This window comes from Daucus carota, chromosome 6 (genome assembly GCF_001625215.2).
Source record: "Daucus carota subsp. sativus chromosome 6, DH1 v3.0, whole genome shotgun sequence".
NCBI classification, from domain to species: Eukaryota; Viridiplantae; Streptophyta; class Magnoliopsida; order Apiales; family Apiaceae; genus Daucus; species Daucus carota.
This window is the reverse complement of record NC_030386.2, coordinates 38,341,389-38,367,381: the sequence shown is the minus strand read 5'-3', so window position 1 is coordinate 38,367,381 and position 25,993 is coordinate 38,341,389. Positions and strand designations below refer to the sequence as shown.

At 36.7% G+C, this 25,993-nt stretch overlaps 4 protein-coding genes and 1 non-coding gene across 10 annotated transcripts; 1 reads left to right on the top strand and 4 right to left on the bottom strand.

Moving 5' to 3' along the window:
* The first annotated feature begins 555 nt into the window (after positions 1-555).
* On the top strand, positions 556-3,374 carry LOC108228184 (protein PLASTID MOVEMENT IMPAIRED 1). Its single transcript, XM_017403700.2, has one exon. The coding sequence runs from the start codon at positions 667-669 to the stop codon at positions 3,211-3,213; it is 2,547 nt and encodes an 848-aa protein (XP_017259189.2). The 5' UTR covers positions 556-666; the 3' UTR covers positions 3,214-3,374.
* Positions 3,375-5,953: 2,579 nt separating this feature from the next.
* Positions 5,954-9,127, bottom strand: LOC108192964 (pentatricopeptide repeat-containing protein At4g30825, chloroplastic). The gene has a single exon (XM_017359514.2). The coding sequence runs from the start codon at positions 8,960-8,962 to the stop codon at positions 6,278-6,280; it is 2,685 nt and encodes an 894-aa protein (XP_017215003.1). The 5' UTR covers positions 8,963-9,127; the 3' UTR covers positions 5,954-6,277.
* Positions 9,128-9,170: 43 nt separating this feature from the next.
* On the bottom strand, positions 9,171-9,250 carry TRNAL-CAG (transfer RNA leucine (anticodon CAG)). The gene has a single exon. It is a non-coding gene; the product is annotated as a tRNA-Leu (tRNA).
* Positions 9,251-9,420: 170 nt separating this feature from the next.
* LOC108227312 (putative cyclic nucleotide-gated ion channel 7) lies at positions 9,421-15,497 on the bottom strand. 6 transcript variants are annotated; one of them, XM_064079672.1, is made up of 8 exons: positions 15,349-15,497; positions 14,425-14,578; positions 13,477-14,059; positions 13,118-13,330; positions 12,516-12,820; positions 11,697-11,808; positions 10,495-10,731; positions 9,421-10,284 (listed from the first exon to the last, which is right to left on the bottom strand). In XM_064079672.1, the coding sequence occupies exons 2-8, from the start codon at positions 14,460-14,462 to the stop codon at positions 9,565-9,567; spliced, it is 2,208 nt and encodes a 735-aa protein (XP_063935742.1). In that variant the 5' UTR covers positions 14,463-14,578; positions 15,349-15,497; the 3' UTR covers positions 9,421-9,564. The 6 variants fall into 6 exon arrangements, with proteins under 6 accessions (XP_063935742.1, XP_063935743.1, XP_063935746.1 ...); XM_064079673.1 differs by lacking the exon at positions 15,349-15,497 and adding an exon at positions 14,700-15,176; XM_064079676.1 differs by lacking the exon at positions 13,477-14,059.
* Positions 15,498-16,415: 918 nt separating this feature from the next.
* On the bottom strand, positions 16,416-22,677 carry LOC108227314 (serine carboxypeptidase II-2). Its single transcript, XM_017402389.2, has 10 exons — positions 22,242-22,677; positions 21,825-21,932; positions 20,651-20,746; positions 20,467-20,559; positions 19,552-19,637; positions 19,215-19,478; positions 18,466-18,599; positions 17,827-17,922; positions 17,125-17,233; positions 16,416-16,856 (listed from the first exon to the last, which is right to left on the bottom strand). The coding sequence occupies exons 1-10, from the start codon at positions 22,498-22,500 to the stop codon at positions 16,695-16,697; spliced, it is 1,407 nt and encodes a 468-aa protein (XP_017257878.1). The 5' UTR covers positions 22,501-22,677; the 3' UTR covers positions 16,416-16,694.
* Between the last annotated feature and the right edge of the window lie 3,316 nt (positions 22,678-25,993).

Below are 25,993 nucleotides of genomic sequence, written 5' to 3'. Positions count from 1 at the left end.
GAATGCTTTTGTCATTGTGTGGTTGAGGATTTTAGCCAACTCTGTTATGACAAGTCAGAGGCAAATTGCTCCTTTCGTTTCTTTTTGCACTATCTCACGAGGACGAGCTGAAAAACATAAAGGATAATTTTGAATATATTTAACAACTATAATAAAGAAAAATAAAGCACTATTAAAGTATCAAATGCTGATTAAGAACACGACCCGTATACAGTTGAATCTTGATTAAGTAATAATCAGCCATTCCGCGGGTTTTGTTTGAAACCAGTTGTGGCTGGAAGCAGAACAGCCACAGAAAAATATGTCTAGTAGCTGGACTTGAGCTTGCTGGATATAAGTAAACCAGAACTATCGAGTCCTAGTTAATTTTAGTAACAGAGGGAATGTAGTGACGCTATTATCTTATCCTTCACATATCGAGACCATATGATTTAACGGTACAGGAAGCACCAACTAGATATGGCTTCAGTCTTTGGCATTTTCTGAACCTCACGTTGAGTCAATCCAAGTCCCACATCGTAAATATAAAGAAAATTTGTCTTGAATATAAGTAGTCAAAGAACTCCGTTAATATAAGATTTTTTGGAAGATGCCCAAAAACAAAGTCGTGCTGTATAAACTCATCACGTTCTGTTATCTTTCTCTTTTATTTTTCATCATTTCACTATGGCAGCCAGAAGAAACTCGAATACACAACTGCTTGATGAGCTAGAAGAGCTTACTCAGTCTCTATACCAGACTCATACTGCTACGAATCGAAGAACTGCCTCCCTTGCGCTTCCTAGAAATGCAGTTCCATCTATTCCATCTATTGATGAGGCTGATGCAGCAGCAGATGAGGAGAAGTTCAATCCAAAGCCGCGGTCTAGGCGCATGTCCTTGTCTCCCTGGAGGTCTCGTCCCAAGGCTGAGCTGGACGTTGATAATAAAATACAGTCTAAAGCTGGGAATAAGAAGGAACTCAAGAAGATTGATGATAAGAGTACAGAAAAGAAAGGGCTGTGGAATTGGAAGCCGATTCGAGCTCTGAGCCATATTGGCATGCAGAAGTTGAGTTGCTTGTTCTCTATTGAAGTTGTGACTGTTCAAGGCCTTCCTGCCTCGATGAATGGTCTCCGTCTTGCTGTTTGTGTTAGAAAGAAAGAGACCAAGGATGGAACAGTTCAGACAATGCCATCCAGGGTATCACAGGGAGCTGCTGATTTTGAAGAGACGCTTTTTGTTCGGTGTCATGTGTACTGCTCATCTGCTGGTGGCACTCAGAAATTTGAGCCAAGGCCTTTTGTGATCTATGTTCTGGCAATTGATGCCAAAGAGCTGGACTTTGGAAAAACATCTGTGGATGTGGGAGATTTGATACAGGAATCTGTGGAGAAGAATTTTGGGGGCGAGAGGGTACGACAGTGGGACACGAGTTTTAGTCTCACAGGGAAGGCTAAAGGAGGAGAACTTGTTCTGAAATTGGGATTTCAGATTATGGAGAAAGATGGAGGAAGTGGAATTTACAATCAGGGAGTAGCAGGGCAGAAACCAAGCAGAGCTGGGACTTTTTCACCGTCTTTCGGACGCAGGCAGTCTAAGTCATCCTTTAGTATTCCTAGCCCAAGACTGACAAGCAGAGCAGAAGCCTGGACTCCTTCACAGGCAGGAGCAAGCGCGGAGTTTCAAGAAATTGATGATCTGAATCTCGATGAGCCTGCCTCAGTACATTCACCTTCTGCTGTTCAAAAGGCTGAAGAACCAGAATCGAAAATGGATGATCTAGATCTCCCTGATTTTGAGGTGGTTGATAAAGGAGTTGAGGTTCAAGGGAAAGAGTGGACAGATGGACAGTCTGAAGAAAATTCTGACAAAAGATCGGTCTCAGGCGAGGTTGTCAAGGAAGTTGTGCATGATCAGGTACATCAAGCTAGACTGACAGAACTTGAATTAATTGCTCAACAGATAAAAGCCCTTGAGTCTATGATGGAGGATGAGAAATCTGTCAGAAACGACGAAGAGACTGCCTCACAACAACTGGATGCTGATGAGGAAACAGTAACAAAGGACTTCTTGCAATCGTTGGAGATTGATGAGGCTGATGAAATTCAGACATTTCATCAAGAATATCAGCAAGAGAAGCAGAATAGGGCTGATGATGAAGAGGCTAACTCGATGGTTTATCTCCCAGATCTTGGAAAGGGCTTGGGTTGCGTTGTCCAAACAAGAAATGGAGGCTACTTGGCAGCAGCAAATCCTCTGGATACTTTGGTGGCGAGAAAAGATACTCCAAAGCTTGCAATGCAGATATCAAAACAACTGGTTCTTCGCGCAGATCAATCAATGACTGGATTTGAAATAATTCAAAGCCTGGCAGCCACTGGCACGGAAAAGCTTAGTTCAGAAATCTTGTCTTTGATGCCCATGGATGAGCTTTTAGGTAAAACAGCTGAGCAGATAGCTTTTGAAGGAATTGCTTCAGCAATCATCAGTGGGAGGAACAAAGAAGGTGCTAGCTCGACTGCAGCACGTACAATTGCTGCAGTTAAATCAATGGCCACTGGAATGAGCACTGGGAGGAAAGAAAGAATTTCAACAGGCATCTGGAATGTTAATGAGAACCCTGTTACAGTAGATGAAATCTTGGCTTTCTCAATGCAAAAGATAGAAAGCATGGCACTTGAGGCTCTGAAAATTCAGGCTGAGACAGCAGAAGAAGAGGCCCCCTTCGATGTATCTCCTCTAAATGAAAATGATAACCTTCTAGCTTCCGCTGTTCCACTTGAAGACTGGATAAAGGACAGCAGTGTGGAGACCTCCACTAATGAGGACGGAGACTCAGAAACTATCATCATCACGGTGGTTGTACAAATGCGGGATCCCATCAGGCAGTATGAGGCAGTGGGAGCTCCACTATTAGTTCTGATATATGCAACACGAGTTGATGCAAAAACAGATGGGTACGAGGAGGAAAAGAGGTTCAAAGTTGACAGTATGCACATCGCGTGCTTGAAAATAAGAACCGGAGGAGGAAAGAAGAATGCCTGGGATAGTGAGAAGCAGAGGCTAACCTCAATGCAATGGCTGGTGGCCTATGGCCTTATGAAGGCGGCAAAGAAGGGAAAACGAGTCGTTTCAAAGGGACAAGACCTATTCTGGAGCATTTCCTCGAGGGTAATGGCAGATATGTGGCTCAAACCATTGAGGAACCCAGATGTCAGATTACCTAATTAGTAATCTTACATCTTTTCAACATTTTGGAAGTATAATTATATGTTTGAATGTATTATAAGCCATCAACACACCTCATTCTGTCACCAAATTCATGATGATTCGGGATCATATAGAGCTCGAGTCCTTGTAATTTATATAGATCATATGTTTTTTCCCTTGAACATATAGTTCATATTGTAATTCACTTAGGAACATTGTTTATATCCAGCAAAAGACTATCTGATGCTAATTTGTCGACACACTTACAGGACTAAAAACACGATGAAATAATTCACACACACGTTTATAAAATGAATAACTGCGAGTCTATTCATTATAGAACTAGTTCTCTTAATGCTAATGCAGGAAAAAACTATTCACATACAGACATTCTCTGCAATATTGCAGTATTTTCCGAGGTAACTTACCTGAACAGAACAGTCTCTGCAATATCAGTCTTCATCTCCCAGTCCCGGAACTATCGCAAAAACTCTCTTCTGCACAAACAGCTGCAAATTTTGCATAATTATATGTTTCCAGACCTTGTTAGGTGAAAAAAATATGAAAATTTTCTTGATTGGAAGCCTGACAGGACTAATATCTCGGACTCTCGAGGTACAACGGTGAAATATCAAGAAAAGTGTGAAGTACAAGTCAATATATGTTGCTAGAATTAATCTTTGCTCTCTTTTCAAACTTACAAAAGCAGAAAAAAAGTTAACAGAACATTTGCAGTATTAACGGAACGAATAATGAGCTACCTAAGCTACATATTTTACAAAGAATTGTATATGGTTCAGTATTGCCTAATGACCTCGTCCTCGCTTGCTAGGTCCAGAAGCTAATTTGAACATCAAGCTCTGCACTGCAGAACTAACACCACCACCTGAGTTTCTTGGAGACACGACAAGCATTGCAGCACCAGTGGCAGCTCCTTCCTCCGCCACATTCGATGGAAATGCTCTGCATTCAACAACACTGAACTGTGCATTCGTTAGAAGAATCATCAAAACCAGCACCAAGCAAGAACTTCTCATTGTCATTCCTCTTCTGTCTCGTAATTCTTCGTCTCTGACTCTCCGAGGATCTAAACTTGTGCAGAAAGGGCTTCTGTGTTTCTTGTTATTTTTGAGTGTTTTGTAGCTTTGAATGTTGTTTGGTAATCCTAGAATGGGTGTTATATATATGGAGATGGCATGCATGTGAAGAGGGTTTGAACACTTTTGACATCTGGGACATTTGACTTAAATTCGATTCCTGCCGCGGCTACATATCCACACTCTTGTCAAACAAACTGGCGGTTGGTAAAGACTAAATGGTCGGTAAGTTTAGATATGGCTAGAGATTTTACATGTTAAAAGTTATGCTTTGAATTTTAGCAGAGTAGTTTGCAAGCGGCCAATGTTGTAAATCCGTTTATTTGTTACTGATATTTGACTTTCCGACACGTATATAGTATTAAAGATTAATAGTCATATATTACTTTACAATTTTTTTTATATTTTTATATTAATTTAAATTTTGATAGATAAAAATATTATAAAAAATAATGATATATGAATGTAATTTTTTTAGTGTCTTAGACCAAAAAGTGAAAAACAGTAAAAACGAGACAAATACGTTTACAATGACGGGTAACTGATTTCACCTTAACATTTTTCCTATAATTACCGATTTCAGAATCCTAGTTCAACTGGATGGCGGAATTACATGGATTGATTTCACCTAAAATATTTTACATAATTATTACTCTCGAAATCCTTATACAACTAGAGACATTCGCACTACTGTATAGAATGACGGAATTTCACCTAAACATCTTTTCTATAATTATCACTCTCGGGATCCCGGTTCAACCGCGGCGTATGACCCAACTACACATATGAAATATGCATAGTTCAAAACCTGGATTTGTGGGTCAGTAATTCCGGTCCAACGCGTTGGTTAATACCTGTTACGCACATATATGATTTTATATACAACACCTTTTATGTGGCGGAGAGTACTAAACTTGGAAAAGATGGTGAAGCCGTGTGAAGAAGACTTTAGAGATATGGTTGGCATAACTATAAAAGTCTGCAATTCTTAATTTCTCAAGCTTTACGTCATTTTGAGCATTTGCATGTGTAACAGGCCGTCTTTTGAACTGTCTTCTCTAGACTCCATGACGGTGCTCGGTGCAAAGCAAATTTACGCACCTCTATCGCCGCTTATCCAAGTGCAACACAGATATTACTGAAACAGAGTCAAATTCTCATGTATCTCATGGAATGATACAAACGCAATTTTCAGAATAAATACAGAAGAGACTATTTTTTTTCCGGGTGTTTGATGTTTTTCTTACTTCCATCGTTCCTATTTAAAAATTTTGATCCGGACAAAATGACCTGTCTTGAGTAAACATGTCATGGTATCAGCCACTAAAGTCATCTCCCTATGGTTGATCTTGATTACGAGGTTAAAAGTAAGATTCGCAGATGAGAAGAAGCTAGTCAAGATAACAAGAAGTCTAAAGAACAAAGGTGGTGCCATGCTATGAGTTCACTAGGACAATTTTTTCTTGATTGACCACATTCCCATCATGCTCATGACAAGGATCAAACCCTTGAGCTCTGGTAGAAAGGTAAAAAGGGCGAAGGCTATATCGCTAGAGCAAGAGGCATCTGGTTATGATTTTTATTGAGCTAACAGCACTTTTGTAACAGACAGATTAAAGAAAAAAGCATACTGGCTCATATTCGAAATTAACAAAAACACATCATACTGAAGACTTCGATAGCTTTCTCTTGGTATATAGGATGACTAAACTCACTTAGCTATACATAACATACAAAATCTGTATCTTAAAAATGACTCTGTACAACATACCTTGATACTTTAAAGATGCAAACTTTAGTTCCAAGGCTTGTATAGTCATAATCTGAGATTCTGTTGTATTTTACAGTGAAGAAAAAACTAGGTCATATGAACTGAAGGATTTACCACAGAAGACAATGTACACAGATGTAGAAGTAGGACTATGTCCAGACTTAGGAGGCGAAAAAATCTCAACTCTATATGCTCAAGAACTTATTTCATCTTTACCTCAGAAACCCATCTGCTTCATCCACAAGGACCACTTAACAGCCTCCAGAAACATGTCATTATTTCGAAGAGCAGTTACAAGGTTGGCATATGTCGCCTTATCAGGTTCTATTCCATTTTCCCTCATTTCTTTAACCATAGACACTGCCTCGTCAACCATTCCAGCAATTCCATATGCCTTTATCAATGTATTATAACTGCACAAATCGGGTCCTAGTCCTGATTCTTTCAATTCAGCAAGTACGTCAGAAACTTCTTCAATCCACCCTTTCTCCCCATAGATATTAATCATAATATTATACGTATAGTGATCAGAAGCACAACATGATTCCTTCATTCGTTGCAATACATCTTTAAACTTCTCCATTTCTCCTTCTTTTCCATAGGCGTCCAACATACAATTATATGCTTCAAGAGAAACTGAGAAACCATTGAATTGCATTTTTCCAATGGTTGACGACATATTCCTCAAGTCTTTACCTTTACCATATGAAGCTACAATTGTATTGTAAGATACCACATCAAGCAGACCTCTTCTTTTAGCTAGCCTATAAATCCTTCCAACCTTTCTAAAAAGTCTACACTTACCATAGACATCGAGCATCACATTGAATGTAATGGTGTTAGGTTCAAAGCCATGCTGGAGCATCTCATCAAATATTCTGGTGAGTTCATCAACTGGCAATGCTCGAGCACAACAATTAATTAGGCAGTTGTACATCTCTTGATCCAGCGGGATTCCAGTTTTCAAGATTTTGTAATACAGGCCTGACAAGTTATCACGCATGTCAAGTCGTTGATAAATACGCAGCATATCTCGGAGCAAATAAGCATCTGGGACAATGTCTGATCTATTATCTATTATTTCAAGAACTGAGCAGGCGTCCTTTAAAGATCCTGATTTCACGTACATTCTTACAACAATGCTAAAGGCTATCATATCCAAGGCAACACCCGATGACTTTAACTTAATGTAAAGGTTTTCAGCCTCCTTGAATTGATTCATAACAGTGTAAATGTCGATCATCGTGGACAGTATGTGCAAATTAGGCTTTGAAGAGTTTCGCATACTACCATAAAGCTTAATAGCATCCTCAAGATGACCAAACTCCTTGCACGAACAAATTAATAAATGGTACAGATTGTCCTCAAATATGTGATCCTTCCACCGCTTGTTTTGCAGAACTTTCACTGCATCAGATACTAACCTGTGTTTCACGTAGGCCATTACCAGAATGGAGCACGATGTCTGATTAATAAGGACATGTTCGTAGAATAATCCTGTCACTACAGAAGGCACTTGATCAAACTTCCCAGCTCTCTCATATGCTTGTATAAGAATGCCAAGGACAGAAGGATACTGGCAGTCCATAGCTATCATTTCGTTAAGGGTTCTGACTGCACCGTCTTTATCCCCGTGCTCAGCTTGCAAATTAATCATCGTATACAAGTTGGATGAGTTTGGACTAAATCCCAAACGTTTAAGTTCCTGATAATACCACTCTGCCTCCTTGTAGTTGTCCATCCGACCCCAACCTTCTATCATAGACCTGTAGGTTGTTTCATCAGGTTTCAATCCAACCTTTTCAAGGTTCTGGAATATTGACTGAGCAGCTTCCATCTTGAAAACTTTCCCATACCCCGTGACCATTGTGTTGTATGCAACAATATGTGGGGGGAATCCAGCGTCATGCATTGAAATCAATGCTAGCTCAGCTTTTTCTAACTTCCCTTGCTGACAATACGCATTAATCAGAACCAACCAGTTCTCCTTGTTCATTATTACCTTATCCTCTTTCAATAGTCCAATTACTTCTTCTGCCTTCTCATGCAAGCGTAAACGCGTATATATAGTAATCATGGCAGAGTATGCACTTTGACACATAATCCGAAAATTCCTCATCTGTGAAAAAGTAAACTCTGCCTCCTGAACCACCAACCCCTTCTGGTAAAGACTCATGAGCATACCAATTGTTGCCACATTAGGCCGAACTCCCATGTCCAACATCATACGAAACCACTTCCCACCAATCTCAGCAAACCCTTGCTTGTTACAAGCATAAATCACAGTATTAAAAACCTGAAAGTTAAGTTCACACCCTGATTCACTAACCATCTCCCTTATCATAATCTCCGCCCCATCCCAATCCTGTCGCCTCCCCAACACACGAAGCGCTACCTTATACGCCTTAACATTCCGCTTCAACTTCCCCTTACTTCTCATCCACCTAAAAAACTCCATTGCTTTACCATCACTAATCCTCTCATAACCCTCCAACATAACATTACACCGCTCAACGCTCAAATCACGATCAACATCACCACCAAAAAAATCCAATGAATTCCCACCATCACTCAAATCTTTATCACATAACAAAACACCCGTCTCCCCATTCTTGCCCTTCGCCTCATTTCTTCCATCACTAGTCAATTCTTTAACCTTACTCAAACTCCGAAACCTCATCCAAATATTCCTCTTACCCTTCTTAAATTCACTACTAAATTTCGAGGCTTTTTCAAGAACTGGGTCAGACAATTCAACATTATCTAATCTAGAAACCCTAATGCTCTTGAGCTTACTAAAGGGAATCACCACAAAGACGGAAGCTGTATGTACATACCCACTAAAACTAAGCTTCTGGGCATCATTTGATTCAACTAAAGATGCAAACTTTATAGCAGCCATGACCAAATTAGCACCTTAGCAGTAATTTACTCACTTGGGTTGATAAATTTTTAACATAATTAGAGGAAAAAAGGTGAAATAGAGATGAGTGTACCTTTGAGGAGAAAAATGAGTGGTGGAAAAAAATTAATCCCACTGAGTAAGAAGCTCTTGTTTCTCTTCTTTACACATGTTGCTTGTATAAAAATTGGGAAAAACTAAAAAGTAATGACAGCTGTGGGATTTGAACCCACGCCCTTTCGGACCAGAACCTGGATCTGGCGCCTTAAACCACTCGGCCAAACTGTCTTGGTGTCTTACTTCGCAAAAACAAACTATATAGATTTAATAAAGAAATTCTAAGTTGGTTCGTTTTATTTTTTAAGAAAAAATGTGATTGATCACATTCATGCTGAAACTTGTGATCTGGATAAAATGTAAAACAGCACAATAGGTATATACATCAATCATATAATATATTTTTATATAACAAACACAACTAGTGATATTATAAATACACAATTTTCAACTTATAAGTTACTTACAAATTAAGCATAAAAGATTTTTTTGGCATTTCCTATATGTTTTGAGTAATTGTGAAAACTACTTGTGAATCTGCAAAATCAATCATCATCAGTATAGTCAGGTTCCCGAGGTTTTGCTGGTACTTTCATCAATTCTCCTCCAGCTAAGGAGCCTCTTGACCGGAGTCTTTGAACTCCGCGAAGAGCACTAGCTGCGAACCTTGATGCTAACATGGTTGTTTTGAATTTTGATCTTGAAGTACTCTTAAGCAATGCTCTTTCTTCTTCTGCAATATTGTCATCAGACTCTTCCATGCTTAATTCTTCATTTCGACGAATTTCCAAAAATTTTCTACGTGCATATCGTCTCCATGCAGCTTGGATAAAGCTCGCAGCCCAAGTCCTCCACTGTTGTGAATAGAAACGGAAAGTGTGCTGAACTTGTCTACTGTGGAGTTTCCTGAATTGAGAACTGATGAACTTCAGCTCGTCTGCTGGTAAGGCAAATGCCTCTACTTCTGTCAAACTCCTTACAGTTCGAGTAGATGATGGTAAGTTCGAGATAGCCTTAGGATCCAATGCCCATGTCAAGAGTTCCTCACCACAAAAATCACCTTCTTTCAAATATCCACGGTTGAAAAAACCCGTCCTCCCACCATCTGTGGTTACACTCTCAAGGCGTCCACGTATGATGAACAACATTTCATTAACAGGATCACCTTCCCGGACTATAAATGTATTCTGAGTGTATAAACTTGGTTTCAGTCTCTCACAAACAGCATCTAGCAAGCGTTCGTCCATATTTTCAAACATCGGAACCTTCAATCACATGAATATATAACATATTCTTAGCAACAGATGACAGTGTAATGGGAAATTTATATAAATTGTTGCTGTACTCAGAGTAGTGACCTCAAGTAATCATATATTCATATCCTCAAAATTTTAACTTATTAACAATTTATACGGACACTACCATATTTTTGACCTGGAGAGAATAATTAAAAAGATAATCTTTAAAGTGCTTACCCTTTTCACCAAATTCAAACAAAGATGCCGCTTGATATCCCTCCTTAAATCTTTTGGAAGACTCCCAACTATGCTCTCTTCATCAACTCCTCTTGTTTCCAGCCACTTGTATTGATCATACCGCCTAACTCTTTCCCTAAGCTCCTGTGGAAGCACTCTGTGATGCATCCACTGCTCTGAGTCACGCCTTTTGATTCTCATCTCCTCTAATCGAACCGTAAGAGACTGAAGATAGGTCTGCAATCATCACAATTTTTTTTTTGAAATATCAGACATGATATAATTCAGCTTGACTTAATTTATATTAATTCTAATCATGAAAACATCTTGTGCATATGATTCTGGCAAGAACCTTTGGTACAGATTAGAATGAAGCAATTTAATACATAAAATAACTATAATTGATCAACTATACTGATGAACTCTTTTATGGCTTCATTTGAACTGCAAGGCCGGACGTTTAAAGGACTAGAGAGTAATGACGGAGAGTTAATACTAACTAGGACTAGAGAGGACTAGGAATCCACCCATTGGAATTCGATCCCAGAGCATGTAGCTGAATATTCTAATGGCATTGCTATTCTTGGGTGAAATCTGGGGAAACAGATCGACTTTGCCAAACTTTATAAAAGGGCTATGTTCCTTGAATTGAAATGAATGACCTAACTTCACATAATAATTGTGATGTCTGATTTACTTTCAAATATCTGTGGGCACACCTTACTTTGTGATAGGTTCCTCCCCATTTCAAACTCTTATCGAAGAACACTCATCTGAACTATTCCGTTGGTATCACCTCCACTAGCAGGTCATACTTCACTCTCTGGCTTTTTCGTGCAATTCATGAGAATCAATATCATGGAAGGTAGTTAGCTCAAGTGTTATAGGTGTATCTGCTGATATTTAAATCACCTGAACTTACTGACTTGAAGTCCTACCAAATTTCAATAACAAGATTTTTGTTTTTTTTGTTTTTTTGAAGCACATATGTTTCTCTTTGTACAAAAGACAATATTGCACTTACTAAAATGGCTTGCATGTAGAAGAATAAGAATGAAGCAGGCGCCATCTAGATAATTCTACATCAGATAATAGCTCGAATATAATGTTATCCCTGACATGCTACTTTATTATGAAATTAATAAAAATTCTTTCAGTAGGAGATTGTTGCGGAGTCCTTGAGTTATAAGTCTTTAACATACCTGCATATTGCCGATCAGAAGAGCAAATAGAATGAGCCCAAAAATAGCCACTAATATGGAAAATATGACCTCTGAAGCAAATGTACTGGTTTCAAGCCCCTGACCAAGTGTGCTGAAAAGTGAAACAAAGTGGAGCAACTAATGAGGTTCTCAGAACTCACAAATGAAATTATACTGACGATAATCTTGAGTGAATGCCATTGTGGAGATAGATAGCTTGAAAGAGAATTGGAGATGCCTAACTAACTAGATAACACTAATAACCAAATATTTAGGACCTCGTTAAGCTCGTTATCCGTGTTAGTTTAGTTTTTCTATATCAAATAATAAGTTTAAAAATCGAGGAGAAAAAACATGCTTGAGCAGGATGAAGAAGCTTACACACTTCAAGAATAGGAAAAGGGTAAAAGGTAAGCTCCTTATAGCAACTCCAAGAGTCTAGCTACGTGACCTCCTAAACCAAAATTTAAGGAAGTTGGCATAAAAAAGGTACTCAAACAGTCTACTAAATGGTTCCTTAAAAGTTAGGACACATCTCCCATTTCTTATTTTTAAGGAACTCCTCGTCATCCCTTATTTTGTTTTCACCAAGAAAATAGTTATTTGCCTCTTTTTAAATATCAATTGTCCTCTCTTTCCTACTTTTCCCTCTCTCTTATATTACAATCATATTACGGAACACATATAAGGAGTATTTTAGCGGTAAACACTCCTAGGTTTGTCCTAAGTTTCCAAGAACGTGATTATTTACACTATTTTTAAGGAATCCACTAAGAGGCTTTTGGAGTTGCTCGGCTAAATCAAATAATAGTAGTGTACCTCAAGTTTTGTAGTCCGAACCACAGACAGAACAAGTACTTAGAGACAAGATCCTCAGATTCAGTGACACCAGATGATATAGCCCGTGCATAGATTCCATAATCAAACTCTGGATTATCAGCAGCTGCGGAACAGTTCCTATCAATCGCAAGTCGATTTTCATTTATCCATTGTATGTGTTCTTTTGTTACTGCTTGCCCACAGTACAGAAAATCTTTGTTACACTTATTGCTAGTACTACAAGCTTTCTCCCAACAAGCATCTTTGCGTTCCACAGCTAATATGTACCACAAAGAACCAACTACCTGCAACATTTTAACTATCAGGCTTCCTTCAACGAGTCAAACAAACAGATTCTTGAACAGTATTCAAGTGGTAAGAACTTATAATCACAAGGCCTCTTTATATATGATTATGTTGACTTTTCAATTCTATAATTTCCATCGTCGCTGTTTTCAAACTTTTTAAATCAGTGTACAAAGGTATGAAGCCAAGGATTGATGTTCAAGCAGAAATGTACACACATGAAAAACTAGGGGCCTCCAAACAGAGTAGATTGTAGACATTTAACAAGCTAATAGCCAACCACGGAGACTACATACATGACTAGCAAGCACGAACCACAACAGATAGTATGCAGCACCAGCCCAAGCTGACTCAGTAACTACACCAACGGTCTTTTTCATATCATTGATTAGTGGTAAAAATCGCCAAAATCTAGGAATCCACTGAAGCAAGATTAGGATTAACAAAGCTTTTTTAGTAGCCAAAACATCTGCATCACCTGATTCCTGGAGAACCCTCCACACAGCAATCTGTAAAATATAACAAATTAAGAGTAAACAATAGCTCTAAAGAATTCCATTCTGCATATACGAATGCAACAAATATCAAATGTGTATCCATCTATCGTGAATGTGGATGAAATAATTAAAGAGAAAGAACAGCACTATTCTCAAACCTGAGGTAGAGGTAATATAGAAAGCAGATCAATGATGAAGTAACGATGCAAATATCTGTTTGCTATTTGTGCAGGGTCTATCACAAGTTCACCTCGTCCAAAAACCCGAGACGACGGTGCAATATAAGCTGTGCGAAATTGAAGTGCTATGCGAAAAATGTAGAAACTGTCAACTATGCTTCGCGTTGTTACAATAAAATGTGCTAAACTTCTATCGATATGGAGGCACATATCCGCATTCTCGAATACGGGAAGGTAAAAGAACAAGGGATCCAAGTATACCGAAATGATAGAAGAGATAACAAAAAGCCTATTCCAAAAAAAGAGGAATTTGTCTTGAGGATCAAATATTTTTTCCCTGGACACTTTTAGATCTTCTGGAAAAACTGCTCTAGTGACTCCAGATCTCAACGATTTGCTGAAAGTCATCAGTCCTTGCGATCTTTTTTTCATACCCAACCTAATAGACCTTGAAGCGCTATGTTTGGAGAGACCGGCATTACCCTTCCCCTCCGCAGTGAATCCATGTCTTTTCATTCCACTTTTGTCTGTAACTGATGGCCCAGAATCATGATCCTCCAACCTTTTATAATGCAAGAGACATCATATCCTACTATGAGACACGAATATACTCAAAACTAATACTACAACTCTAGAATACAATATATTTAAAAAACGGGGGGAGGGTTAGTAAACAAGAAATTACAGATATTTGTACATAGTGAAGAAAGACGATGCTAGAGCTTAATGTCGGAAAAAATGCTTGGAGTAACATATGTTCAATATACCGCCCTTTAAGGATTTTCAATTGTTTTTGTGCATCATATGGAGATAACACAGTGATTCAACAAGTATTATGGTGATTAAGAAAGCATCAATAAGAACTTACAAATAATAGAAGAAAAAGTTGCTAAGAATATATGTTCAGATTTTGTTGTCCATTTTTACCTTACAAAATCGTCCCTTGGCCTGCCATAACCAAACATTTTGTAAATCTAGATGCATAAGAATTTTAAGTCCTGTAGCCACTTCATCATCCAAGGTAATAAAATTAATGATTTCCACGATTCAGCTGTGAAGTGCAAACCATCTAAATGCAAACCTGGATCCACAAATTGAACTGTCACGTAATGTAAGAAATAAGTACTACATAAGAAAGCACATCATTAACTCAGAGGACCAAGTAAAAACCTAATCAAGGAATGATGATTGAGCTAGCTCACCCTATTAATCAGGATACAAGGCTAAAACTCCTTTGTTTGTCCTTTAATTCCTTTTTCATATTTCAAGTGAGATAACATATGTTTGTGCCTTCCAATTAGTGTATCTGACATAGAATGAGTCGATGACCTAAAACCGAGCTAAATTGCCCAATTTATACTAACAATTCATGCAATGGAGGTTGATGCGGTGGCCTATTGGTAAAGGCAACCCACCCTCCCCGCGACAGAGGTCCAATTCCTCACTCTCCCCTATCAAATAAACCGGAGAACAAAATTCTTGTTACACAAAATGTATTGGTCTTCTCCGAAGAAAATAAGCATTTCCCTAAAACAGATTGGCCCTCATTTGAAGCCTAGCTTGTATATACACAACTTGTTGGAAATAATGGAGAATTCAAAGAATACAAAAGTTCTGAACTCAAATATTTAAAATCTGACAGACCTTAAATTATTCGAAAGAGACACCTATCTTAAAAAAAAAAACCCTAAACAAGAAAGGTATTTCTGAGTTCCTGCAAGTTAATCAATGAGAAATGCATACCATACCACATGCATATTGCTCTCTTTATCGTATGTCGAGAGTTCGAACCTTATCAAAGATAGGCGTGTAAATTTGGTTAAATATCAAAAAAATACATCCATGGCTTACCGCGGAGAAAATGTTGCAGAAGGTTAATATGAGAGAGCTATGTTATGAGTAATCATCGTATCTGACATGCGATCGTTGAAAGAGAAGGTGTGTCTGAGGAGAACAGAAATTGATGAGTCGAAAATCATGGATTGCTTTATATAATTTTATGACCGTTATGCACGGACTGTTGCCAATTTTAATTTTGTTTTCTTTTGCGGCTACCAATTTTGTTCATATAAAATCAAGCACAGATTATAATTTTTTTAATTAAAACAGCAGGGTTGCGTGTAAAAAATCCATATGAATTGAATACCGGGGCAGTGCAGGTGCTCCTGTTAATTATATTCTGCAACTTATTTTTTTTAAAAAATTTTGAATAAAAATTTAATATTTAAATTTATATTCGAGAAAAGAAAATTTTAAAAAATAAAATGTAAAATTATATTTTATAGAAGCATTAAAATGCGTGTTTAGTATCGGAAAAAAACGTATAACAAATGAGTGGAAAGAAGAGAGTAATAAAAAATTTATATATATAAAATTTATAGATGATATATATAAATTTCTTCAATCTAATAATAGCTTATAATTATAAATGATGTGAGCTATATATGATCAACATCATGTTACAAGATTTCATATCATTTATTACCATGTTAAAATAATATATTATATTTATAATAATTTAAAATAAAAGAATGTATCTCTTTTTTTTTTTTTTTACAGAAGAATGTATCTCTTTTAAAATATAATCACTCTCGTCATAGCACAATGTGGAGCTGTGCCACAGATTTCACAAATTTTACCGATCTAATTTAACCAGTCATTTTTAACTAACACCAAAATAATAAATCATGCATACGAATTTTTCAAGTAAATTTTAAAAATATCAAAACATCTAATCATGATTACAAGCAACTCACTTCCCCGGAAAATAATTCAGGAAATATATTCTCCCAAGAATTATTTTTTCCCGGAAAAATGTTTTACAAAATCAACATTTTCCGGCAAAATATACAATACAAAACTTGTCATACATTTGATAAAATTAGCACAACTAGAAAATCTAGCATTCATTCTGAAAATATAGCCAGGACAATATATAAATGTGTTTATTAATAGAGTATAGTTTTATTGATATCCTTTTATATTATATCTCCAAATGAAGTAGCTAGATGGAGCATTACACCTGAAGATACAAATTACAAGAATCAGCAAGTGGAATTCTAAACATGCAACCATACTTTTCCTCTGTTTGTAAAAAAGTATCTGAAGTATACTATATCATTTGACTTCTGATACATAAATAGTAGTCTCTGTTAATAATAAACACCTCAATCCTCAAGAACGAAGAAAGAAACGTTTCAAGTGTCAGTAACTAGCTTCAACTTTGGCATCGAAACTCCTGAGAGGAAGGACTTGATGAGCATGAGAGCTAATTTGGGCTTATGTAGAGGTACTTCATGTCCTGCCCCTCTTACTGTAACGAAATTTAGCCCTTCATAGACTTGGGACCATCCTCCTACCTGTTTCATGCATAGTATTACAAAATAGTGATCATATTGAAATTATTAGCTACATATTTGTTTTCAAAGGTATTATTGTATGTTGTCTCCTAAGTACTAACTAATGTAGACGAGTCCTAGCCAATGGACTCTGATTGTTTAAAATAAATTTGAGCCATATAGCATGTAGCTTTAAAGTGCGCACTATTCAACTGAAATGATAATGTAAGTAACAATAATATCCATAGCACATAGCAAGATGTACAAGGGAAGGATGAAGTTGATTTACCTGTCCTTCATCATCGTACCAAGCATGCCATGGAGTCACAGTTGGAAGTTTGAGAGCATCTATGGTGTATCGTGTAGATGTTACTGGTATCACAGCATCTGTATCACCACTGTCATTTGGCAGGAGGCAAGAGTAAGTTAATAGTCCATGCGCTACAACTCAATGACCAGTTTGTCGGTTGACATGATTTCCCTAATTACTGACAGTCTGACAGTACAATCAACCACATCTATTGCAAGAAATTAAACGTTTTCCAAATTGACGTACTGACTGGGGAAGCACCAAGATATATGGCCATGTAACTTTAGTTTGCGAACTTATTTACTTGTAAATTTTATAACAGAATGCAAACATGACATTTTCCATTAGGTAACTGTTGCACCTTGAATATCAAGTTTGTCTTTTCAAGAAGCTCATACTACTCAACTGGGCTTAACTATTATACCTTTAACTGTTTCGGGTCCGGAAAAAGCAGACAGGTTTGAATAGAAATTTCAAGTTGATGCATTATGGTTCTTTTTAATAGCATCATTTCTTTTAAAGTATGCATTGAGTGGCATTACAGTAATTCTCAAAAGAACAAACATAAAAGCCAAGTTAAAATTAATAAGTATATGGTAATAACAAATTTAATTGGGTTTTATATCAAATTGCCCACCAAACTCACAAAAATTTAATTTAGCATGAACTCCACAAAAGTACCTGAAGACCCATATACGCAGTCCAGAACGTATGAGCTCGTGATAAACATCCAGCATTGACTTTGGAGAATCCTTCCAATGAAGACCGACCTCATCACTGCAAAACATGAAAATGTCCAAATGCCAAGGAATGCACGTTTATGTGCTGTAAGATACTATTAGTCAATAGCTCCAGTTTATGAAGAACTCAAGCACATAAAAATAGAATCGTTCACAAAGGAAACAACGCGACAACAGTCATAAGTAACAGAGTACATGATAAATAATTATTGCATTAACTCTAATATGGTTGTCCAATAATTATAGGTTGCAGTGTATATTTCTTGTAAAGATGCCCAATATTTGCCACCAGAATAGATAGATGGTTGCTAATACATAATGTATTACAGGAACACAAGACTATGACTGTAGTACTAGTAATATGAATATCTAATACTGCTGTATTAGAAACTATATGTTGGCGCCTGAAGATAATAAAAATCTACCAAAACACATTAACAGATAGCAACTTTTTTTAATAAATAAAATAAACTATGAACCATAATTGGTCTCAAGAAACCACAGTCATTAACTATAAGACAAGTCATTCAGCAAGATAGCTAGAAGCCGTTACAAAACTCTAACTATTAAATGTAACTACCTGCATGTTTGCCATGTAAATGGGGAAGTTCTTTGATGAACATGAAGAGCTTTCTGAACCTCGGGTAGATTGAAATATACAGTAGAGTGCTTCTCAGTGCAAGGATCATACTTCTGGCCAATGTGACCAAATTTCTAAAAGAGGAGAAAAAATATATATTATATTGTCTGTTAGAAAAGCATTTCAAAAATCAATTTTACATCTGTTCAATTAACAATCATGTATGTAGAGTGTAGAGATTAGCATACTGCACACACAGAGAAGCATTACATATTTGAAAACTTATATTCATGTCCTCTAAGCTGATATTTTTAATAACTGAATGAGTTATTTATAGTAGTTAATAACCACCAACTGAACACAGGTATTGTTTACAAACTTTACCTTGTTAGAGAGTTCCAGCCTCTTGTTTACCATAGAACACATTGAAAATTATTTCGGATGATTGTTTTAGTATTTGAGACATAAGAAGCCTCAGCACACACTTCGATAACTTAATCCTACAATGCAGCATATTTCTTTTATCAAGCCATTAAAAAGGTGGGCCACTTACAGGGAGAGAATATACCAACTTAATTTGGAAATATGAGGGACCAAAAGAAAAGTAGTAAATTATTATTTGAGCCAAGATATTATGTAGATATGACAGCAGTAGAAGACTGGAAGGTGTCTGCCTTTACAAAGGGAAATATGATATAAATAAAGACAAGCACCAAACCAGTATAGACATTTACGGTCAAGGTACTCACATGCCGTCTTCTCAATTTCCCATTTGATTCGCTAAAATTACCGGTGCAAGAAGGAGTGAAGATGCTATAAGGATCGATATTACCAAATTCTTTCTCAGCAATGTCCAAAACCTTGTCACACTGCTCTGATGTGTGAACAAAAGACTGGAAGTCACAAAAAAGGTTCAGCTTCTTGTAGCTTTGATCAGAAATCAAACCTGCTGACCACATAAATTGGAAAAGTCCCAAGTGGTCATGAAAGTCATCAGTCAAAGCATTTCCAACCTGCATCGGAAAGTTGTTAATGGAACTGCTACCAATATATGCAAATGGAGGAGTGTTACAGAAAAATTCATACCATGTAACCCCTTAAATTGATCGCCTTGGCTTTTTTCTCCAAGTTATGCTTTACTATTGCTTGGCTCAGTTGCGGAACATAATGGCCTGATGGTAGGTGTCAATAGAATTGAAAATTATTAATGTGTGTAGCCTTACGGTAAGAATTATACTTATATACCTTAAAAGATGTACACGATTAACTCAAACAAATTAAGTAGTATGCATTAATGGTTTATAATTATGTTTGATTTACCATTTTTGCCATGAGATGACTTTGTTGATGCGGTTCCAAGGCCAATATTCACTTTAACTATGTCTAGACTTGCCATATAAATTTAGAATTTTCAGAAGAGATTCAGTGGTCAAAGAAGTTTTATCAATAATACTGCAGCCAGGACAGGGTATAATATAGGAAAACATAAGTAACACGAGTAACAATTTTTTTGTCTGTATATAATATTTATCAAGCAATCAGTTTGAAATCTGTGTTTAGAATTAGTAAATCTCGCGAAGGCAAAGAAGGGCAAGTAATAGTATTTTCTGGTTTCCGTTAGTTGACGAAGGTTGACACTGCTGCTGCTACTATTTCAGGCTTCAGCTAAGCTGTAAAACTTTTAATGATTTCTATACCCGAAGGACCAAGGCTAGGTCAATCCCATTGAGTGTTATGTCTTTGACCTTTTCCTTTCTTTACATGTTGACTAGTTTTAGTAGCTCTAGAATGTACATCTATTATTTATTGTAGTTCAAAATTATTCCCATTTAAAAGAAGAAAAATTATGATTTTGCTGTAATGATGTGATTTGGTTAGACTTACAAGGTGGAAAAGTAAGATAATGCCAGGAAGATTAATGTATTTTTCTATAGATATAATGCTTCTATAAATAGGAAACTTTATGTAGACTGAAACTAGACAGTAAACACAGAAATGTACCTGCATAGCTCTCCCCTGTGATGTAAAAGTCCCTTCCTTTATACTGAGGAAAACGCTCCAACCAATTCAGTAGAAACTGCAGTGAATCTTCAGCTGTAAGATGAAGTATGAGAAAGAGCACATAATAATTTTAACGGAAGCATAGCTAAATTAGGATTACTTCAGATTGAATTTGAAGCAGTACCAGTTCTTTTATCTCCATTATTTAGATGATCAGAAGAGGTGTTTGAATATGAATAACCAACGCCAACAGGGGAGTCAAGAAATAGTAGATTAGCAACTGCAGGAAAAAAATAAAGGAATCATGTAAATCTTGGACTGTCAACATATTAGACTTTTTTAGGTTTTTATAGTTAACTACTAATCGATACACATAATTTTTTAGCTTTTATGACATATATTGTACCTTTGGACATAAAAGAAATGTTTTCATGGTATCGACATTATCAAGAGCTGTTATAAGATACAGACAGTTTTAGTAAGGTAATATAGTTGAAATTAAACAAAATTAGGAATAATCAGAAGTTACCTCTGCAATGAGTAGGTGGTAACAACTCCAAGTGTCACTGCACTACTATATAAGAGTCTCAAACTCTCGATACTCTAACTAATATACTTCCTACCTTATAAATAATTAATTACAATCATGAAACATACACGCTTATGTGTTCTGCTTTGCTTGCCATGCTGTTTGTGTTGGCATTGCTGTCCGATTATAGTAGTGTTTATTTGTTTAAATAAATTTAATTAGTAAAAATGTGATCCGGATTGAATCAATGACAGTAAAATTCGTTAGTGCTAAAAATTCTCTGAACAATTTTAACTGACAGTTGCCATAGAGTATCTGAGAAAAATTAGGACAAATGACATCATCCTGGGAGTTGCAGCATTATTTAGAAGAGAAGAAACCATAGTAATTAACTGCAACAAATAGGTCACCTTAAGACAGAGCTTCTAAACTAATCTTGTATACTATCTCTGATATTCTAGTATAATTAATACAAAATATAGGCCACTTTGAAATGAATTAAAAATAAAACTTGCTATCCTTTATGTTACATTCTGTGGTACATTCTATAATACACAAGTGCCGGTCTAAGTTAAGTCGCTGGTCTCTCAAATATTCTGAACCTGATATCCTAAACTCAAAGGTCAATATAATGCTAAATTATGTACATGGGGTTGCCTTGAGGAGATCATCAGATCACCACAACCATTTCTATTGCCGCCAAGTATATTCAAAAGTTTTGTACAGAATATCTTTCAATTCAGCTCAGCAGATGTGTAACATATTACCAGAATAAGAGGGTGTTTAAATTTTAAAAAAAAACTCTTATATTCTGAGGGTTAAAACTTACCTTGATTCCAAGAGAATGGATTGGAATAGAGAGTCTTCCCATCTTTATTAACATGGAAAGGCCCAATTTCCTCAGCCATGCCAAAAGCAATCGATGAACACCCAGGTCCTGAAACAGCATCACCCGATTAAATTAGGATTGCACAAAAACCGAACATTGTCTCCCACGATCACAGATACAATTTTCAAAGGCAGTATTCAATCCTACCATCTACATTATTCACAATATCGAGAGTAACAGGTCCGAAACCACCTCTTCTAAAATTCTTTCTAAACATACTTCTACTAATCCAACAAAACACATATCTGATCATAACCTACAAAAAGCAATCAACACACTCTACAAGAACAATAACACAAAGACAAGCCAAAACAAATCAAACCCAAATCATAAAAATTCAATAGAATCAAGAAACACCTCCGTTGAGCCAGAGAACAAGAGGCTTGTCAGCCGGATCATCCACAGCTTCAGTCAACCAATAAAACAAAGCTCTCCCTGACTTCTCATTGACCGTAACATACCCTGAGTACTGAGCAAACTCAACATCAAAGCTTTGACCTGGTAAACTCAACACCTTGTCTAATTCTTGCTGCAAAATCGGGTCTGAAGATGAACATTTAACTGTAGTGATGAATAGAATGATGAACAAGAAAAAACCCATGTTTAGTTGTGACATTTTTGGAAGGGGGTGGGTTTCTGTTTTGGTCTGATTGTAATGAGTACAAGTGTATGTGTAATAAAGAATAAAGATGGTGGGGTTGGGTGTTTGTGATCAAATGTATGGGCTTGTGTAGTTGTGGTGTGCGTAGAGATTCAACTGACGAAAAGAGAATGTGATGATGACATGATGTATTGTATAGTTGGCTTTTGTACTTTCGTTGGATGGTTTGTTAAGCAACGAGTCCCATGCGGAGAGGGTTTTCTTGGGTCGGATTTGGCTCGGATTTTTCCATATGTATTTTAGAAAAAGTGATTTAAAAATTGATTGAGTGATTAACCCAAAATTAGTCGTCATTTCTCCATTTTTTACCTTCATCCTCTTCATCCGTCAAATCTTTGTCGCTCTCCCATCTTCTCCACTAGTTTTTTGTTTTTCAATAAAATTGAGTATTGCTTAAGTCTCGAAGATTCCAATTGAGTTTTATTCTTGGATCTGTTTCGGATTTGAACTTGGCCTGATTGTTTTATGAATAAATCAGATCTTTTGAAATTAAAGGTCCGATTGTATTTTCCCGTCTCGCCTTTTGGCGTGTGTTGATTTAGTACCCAATTTTTGGGTGCAACTGCGTTGTTATGTTTGCGGTTGTTATGTCTTTCTGTGTTATCAATAAGAATGATTGGGATGAAGTTTTGGGAGATCTGACTTATGGCATCATTAATACTTTCGGCATGTCTATAGCTGGCTCCCGGCATGTAGATAGCTGAGTTATGCTTGGAACGGTGGCGATCGCATGTGCTCACCTTTCATAAATTATAGTTATTCATCATTCGAGGACTCTTGTTCCTCATTGCTTAGTTTTTACAACTGAGTCGCCTGAACAGCCATGGAACTATTGTGAAGGTCAATTGTGAAGCTGCCATTTTCGGGATTGATGTAGGCGGGATTACTCGAGAAGCCTTTGTATTCATTTTCAGTTTCAAAAATCTTTGGATTCAGTATGTTAAGCAGTCTGGAAACAATGCTGCTATTTGTTTAGCTCGTTTTATTGTTTATCAACCTGATTGCATTGTCAGTTGGAGATTTGTCCCGACTAGACTTGTTTTAATTTAATAAAATGAATTTGCATTTTATCAAAAAAAAAGTGATTAATAAGATTCGATTTTTTTTTGGCAAAAAATAAAAAAAATTGTGTATTTGGATTATTTGGCATAATAAACATGCACATGTATGTATGCCTTTCTTAAAATTATTTTCTTGGTATTATGGATGAATAATAGTAATACATTATTATTTTTTGGCTATCTAGGTATTTTACGGATCGAGTTATGTTTTATTGAATTTTGATTAAATAAGTTAATAGACTGATCAACATTATTACTAACATTTTATAAGCAAATTGTACTGTGTGAAATCGAGTCGAATGGAAGTTTATACCACTCTGGACGAGGTTAGTTGGTTTTCAAAGTAAATATTTAAAATTTTGCTAAAAAAAATATTAAATTAATATATTTACGGAATATATATAATTTAAAAAAATATTTTATGAATGAAGAGCCCAATGTTTTTATGCTGGTATAATTATGATTTTCAATCTTTTTCTCAGGTAATGTGATATCAACAAGGCAAGTTATGTATATGCATGATCTCTATATTATTAGTGTTATTAGAATCATTCAAAATTGTCAAGAAAGAGACTTCGGCTAAATTTATTTAAATTTAAATCTTGAAAATTTAGTTAAAATTGAGCCAGATAATTCAAACACACATTCATGTTTAAACTTCTCAAATTGAGCTAATTCAAAAAAGTATTATACTCCCTCCGTCCCCTCCAATTCTTATCGTTTGGAATGGAGTGCTCGGCACGCATTTTAAGCCTCATATAAAATATAGTTCTATCACTTATTTTTATAATTTTTTTTTCTGAACAAAAATATAAACATTAGATTTTTATTCAGAAAAAAAAAATTTAAAAATAAGTTATGGAACTAAACTTTATATGAGCCTTAAAATACATGGTGGACACTCCATTCTAAATGATAAGAATCGGAAGGAACAGAGTAATATACAAAACTCGCGTTAATTCTTGTGAATATACAGATACGCGGTAAATAAACAGCGTTATTTCTTGTGCCAGACAGACACGCGCTAAATAAACACAGATAACTCTTGTGCCAGCCAGACACGCGCTAAATAAAAGCGTTCAGGTCCTTCTCCTGTGAATATACAGACACGCGGTAAATAAACAGCGTTATTTCGTGTGCCAGACGGACACGCGCTAAATAAACGCGGTTAACTCTTGTGACAGCCTGACACGCGCTAAATAAACGCGTTCAGGTCCTTCTCCTATTTGACCCCACAGACTCTGCAATTTCTCACTCTTGAAAAGGATACTGAAGAAGCTTTTTTTTTTTTTGACGGATCAAGAGTTGGTAAAACCAACTCAGGAACAAGAACCGGAATCACTCCTCAGCAAAGAGGACAACTGATCAGGGGGATCAAACACCCAGTTGGGAGGCAGATTCTTCAAACAAGCTTGATGAGCAACCCAGTGAGCAGCACCATTGCAAGATCGAGGCACAAAAAGGATCCAAATATGAAAAGTAGCCACTATTGATCTGATATCTTCAATAAGAACAGCAGAATCCCATGGCGGTGCTGACTCAGTAGAACAGAAGCTAATCGCTGATTTGCAATCCGATTCAATGCAGGCATTAAAAAGATGATGATGCCTTATGATTAAACAAGCTTCCCGGATAGCAATTAGCTCAGATTGTAAAGGTGATGTGGCTGAAACACAACAACCTCTACCAACTACAAGCTTTCCATCAGATTTTCTGCCAATAACCCCAATAACCGCAGCGCCTCGTTTGAAAGCACCATCACAATTGAACTTCACCAGATTGTCAGGGGGAGGAATCCACTGCAGTGAAGAATTGTCAATAGAGCTACGAGATTCTGGGCAAGATACTTGTAACAAAGAAGAGAATTCTGATTGAGCAGAACAACTAGCCTTTAAAACTGAATTTGGACAGACCGGCACATTGTCAAAAACAAATTTATTTCTTGCCAACCATATGGACCATCCAACAAAACTAAAATGTGAAAGGAGATGTATACGATCTCTTCTAGTTTCCAACTTCGAAATAAGAGATAACAAATATTGTGGAACTATATATGTGGAGGAGGAGGGAGGATGAAGCGCCAAGGGACAAGAGAACCAGACTGGCCGTGTCCATTGGCATTCAAAAAGCATATGTTCAACAGTTTCAATGCTATCCATACAGATTGGACAAAACGGAGACGGAGAACACTTACGCTTGAAAAGATTTTCCCGAGTAGCTATGGCGTTAGTACATATTCTCCACATAAAATTTTTTAGTTTAGGCTGTGCAGAAATCGACCAAATGAGATTCCAAAACGACTTATCAGGCACCAAAGATGAAGAAGCTTGATGAGAGAAGCAATCGGACTGGTGCAAACCATCCTCCCTTAATTTTAAAGCTATATT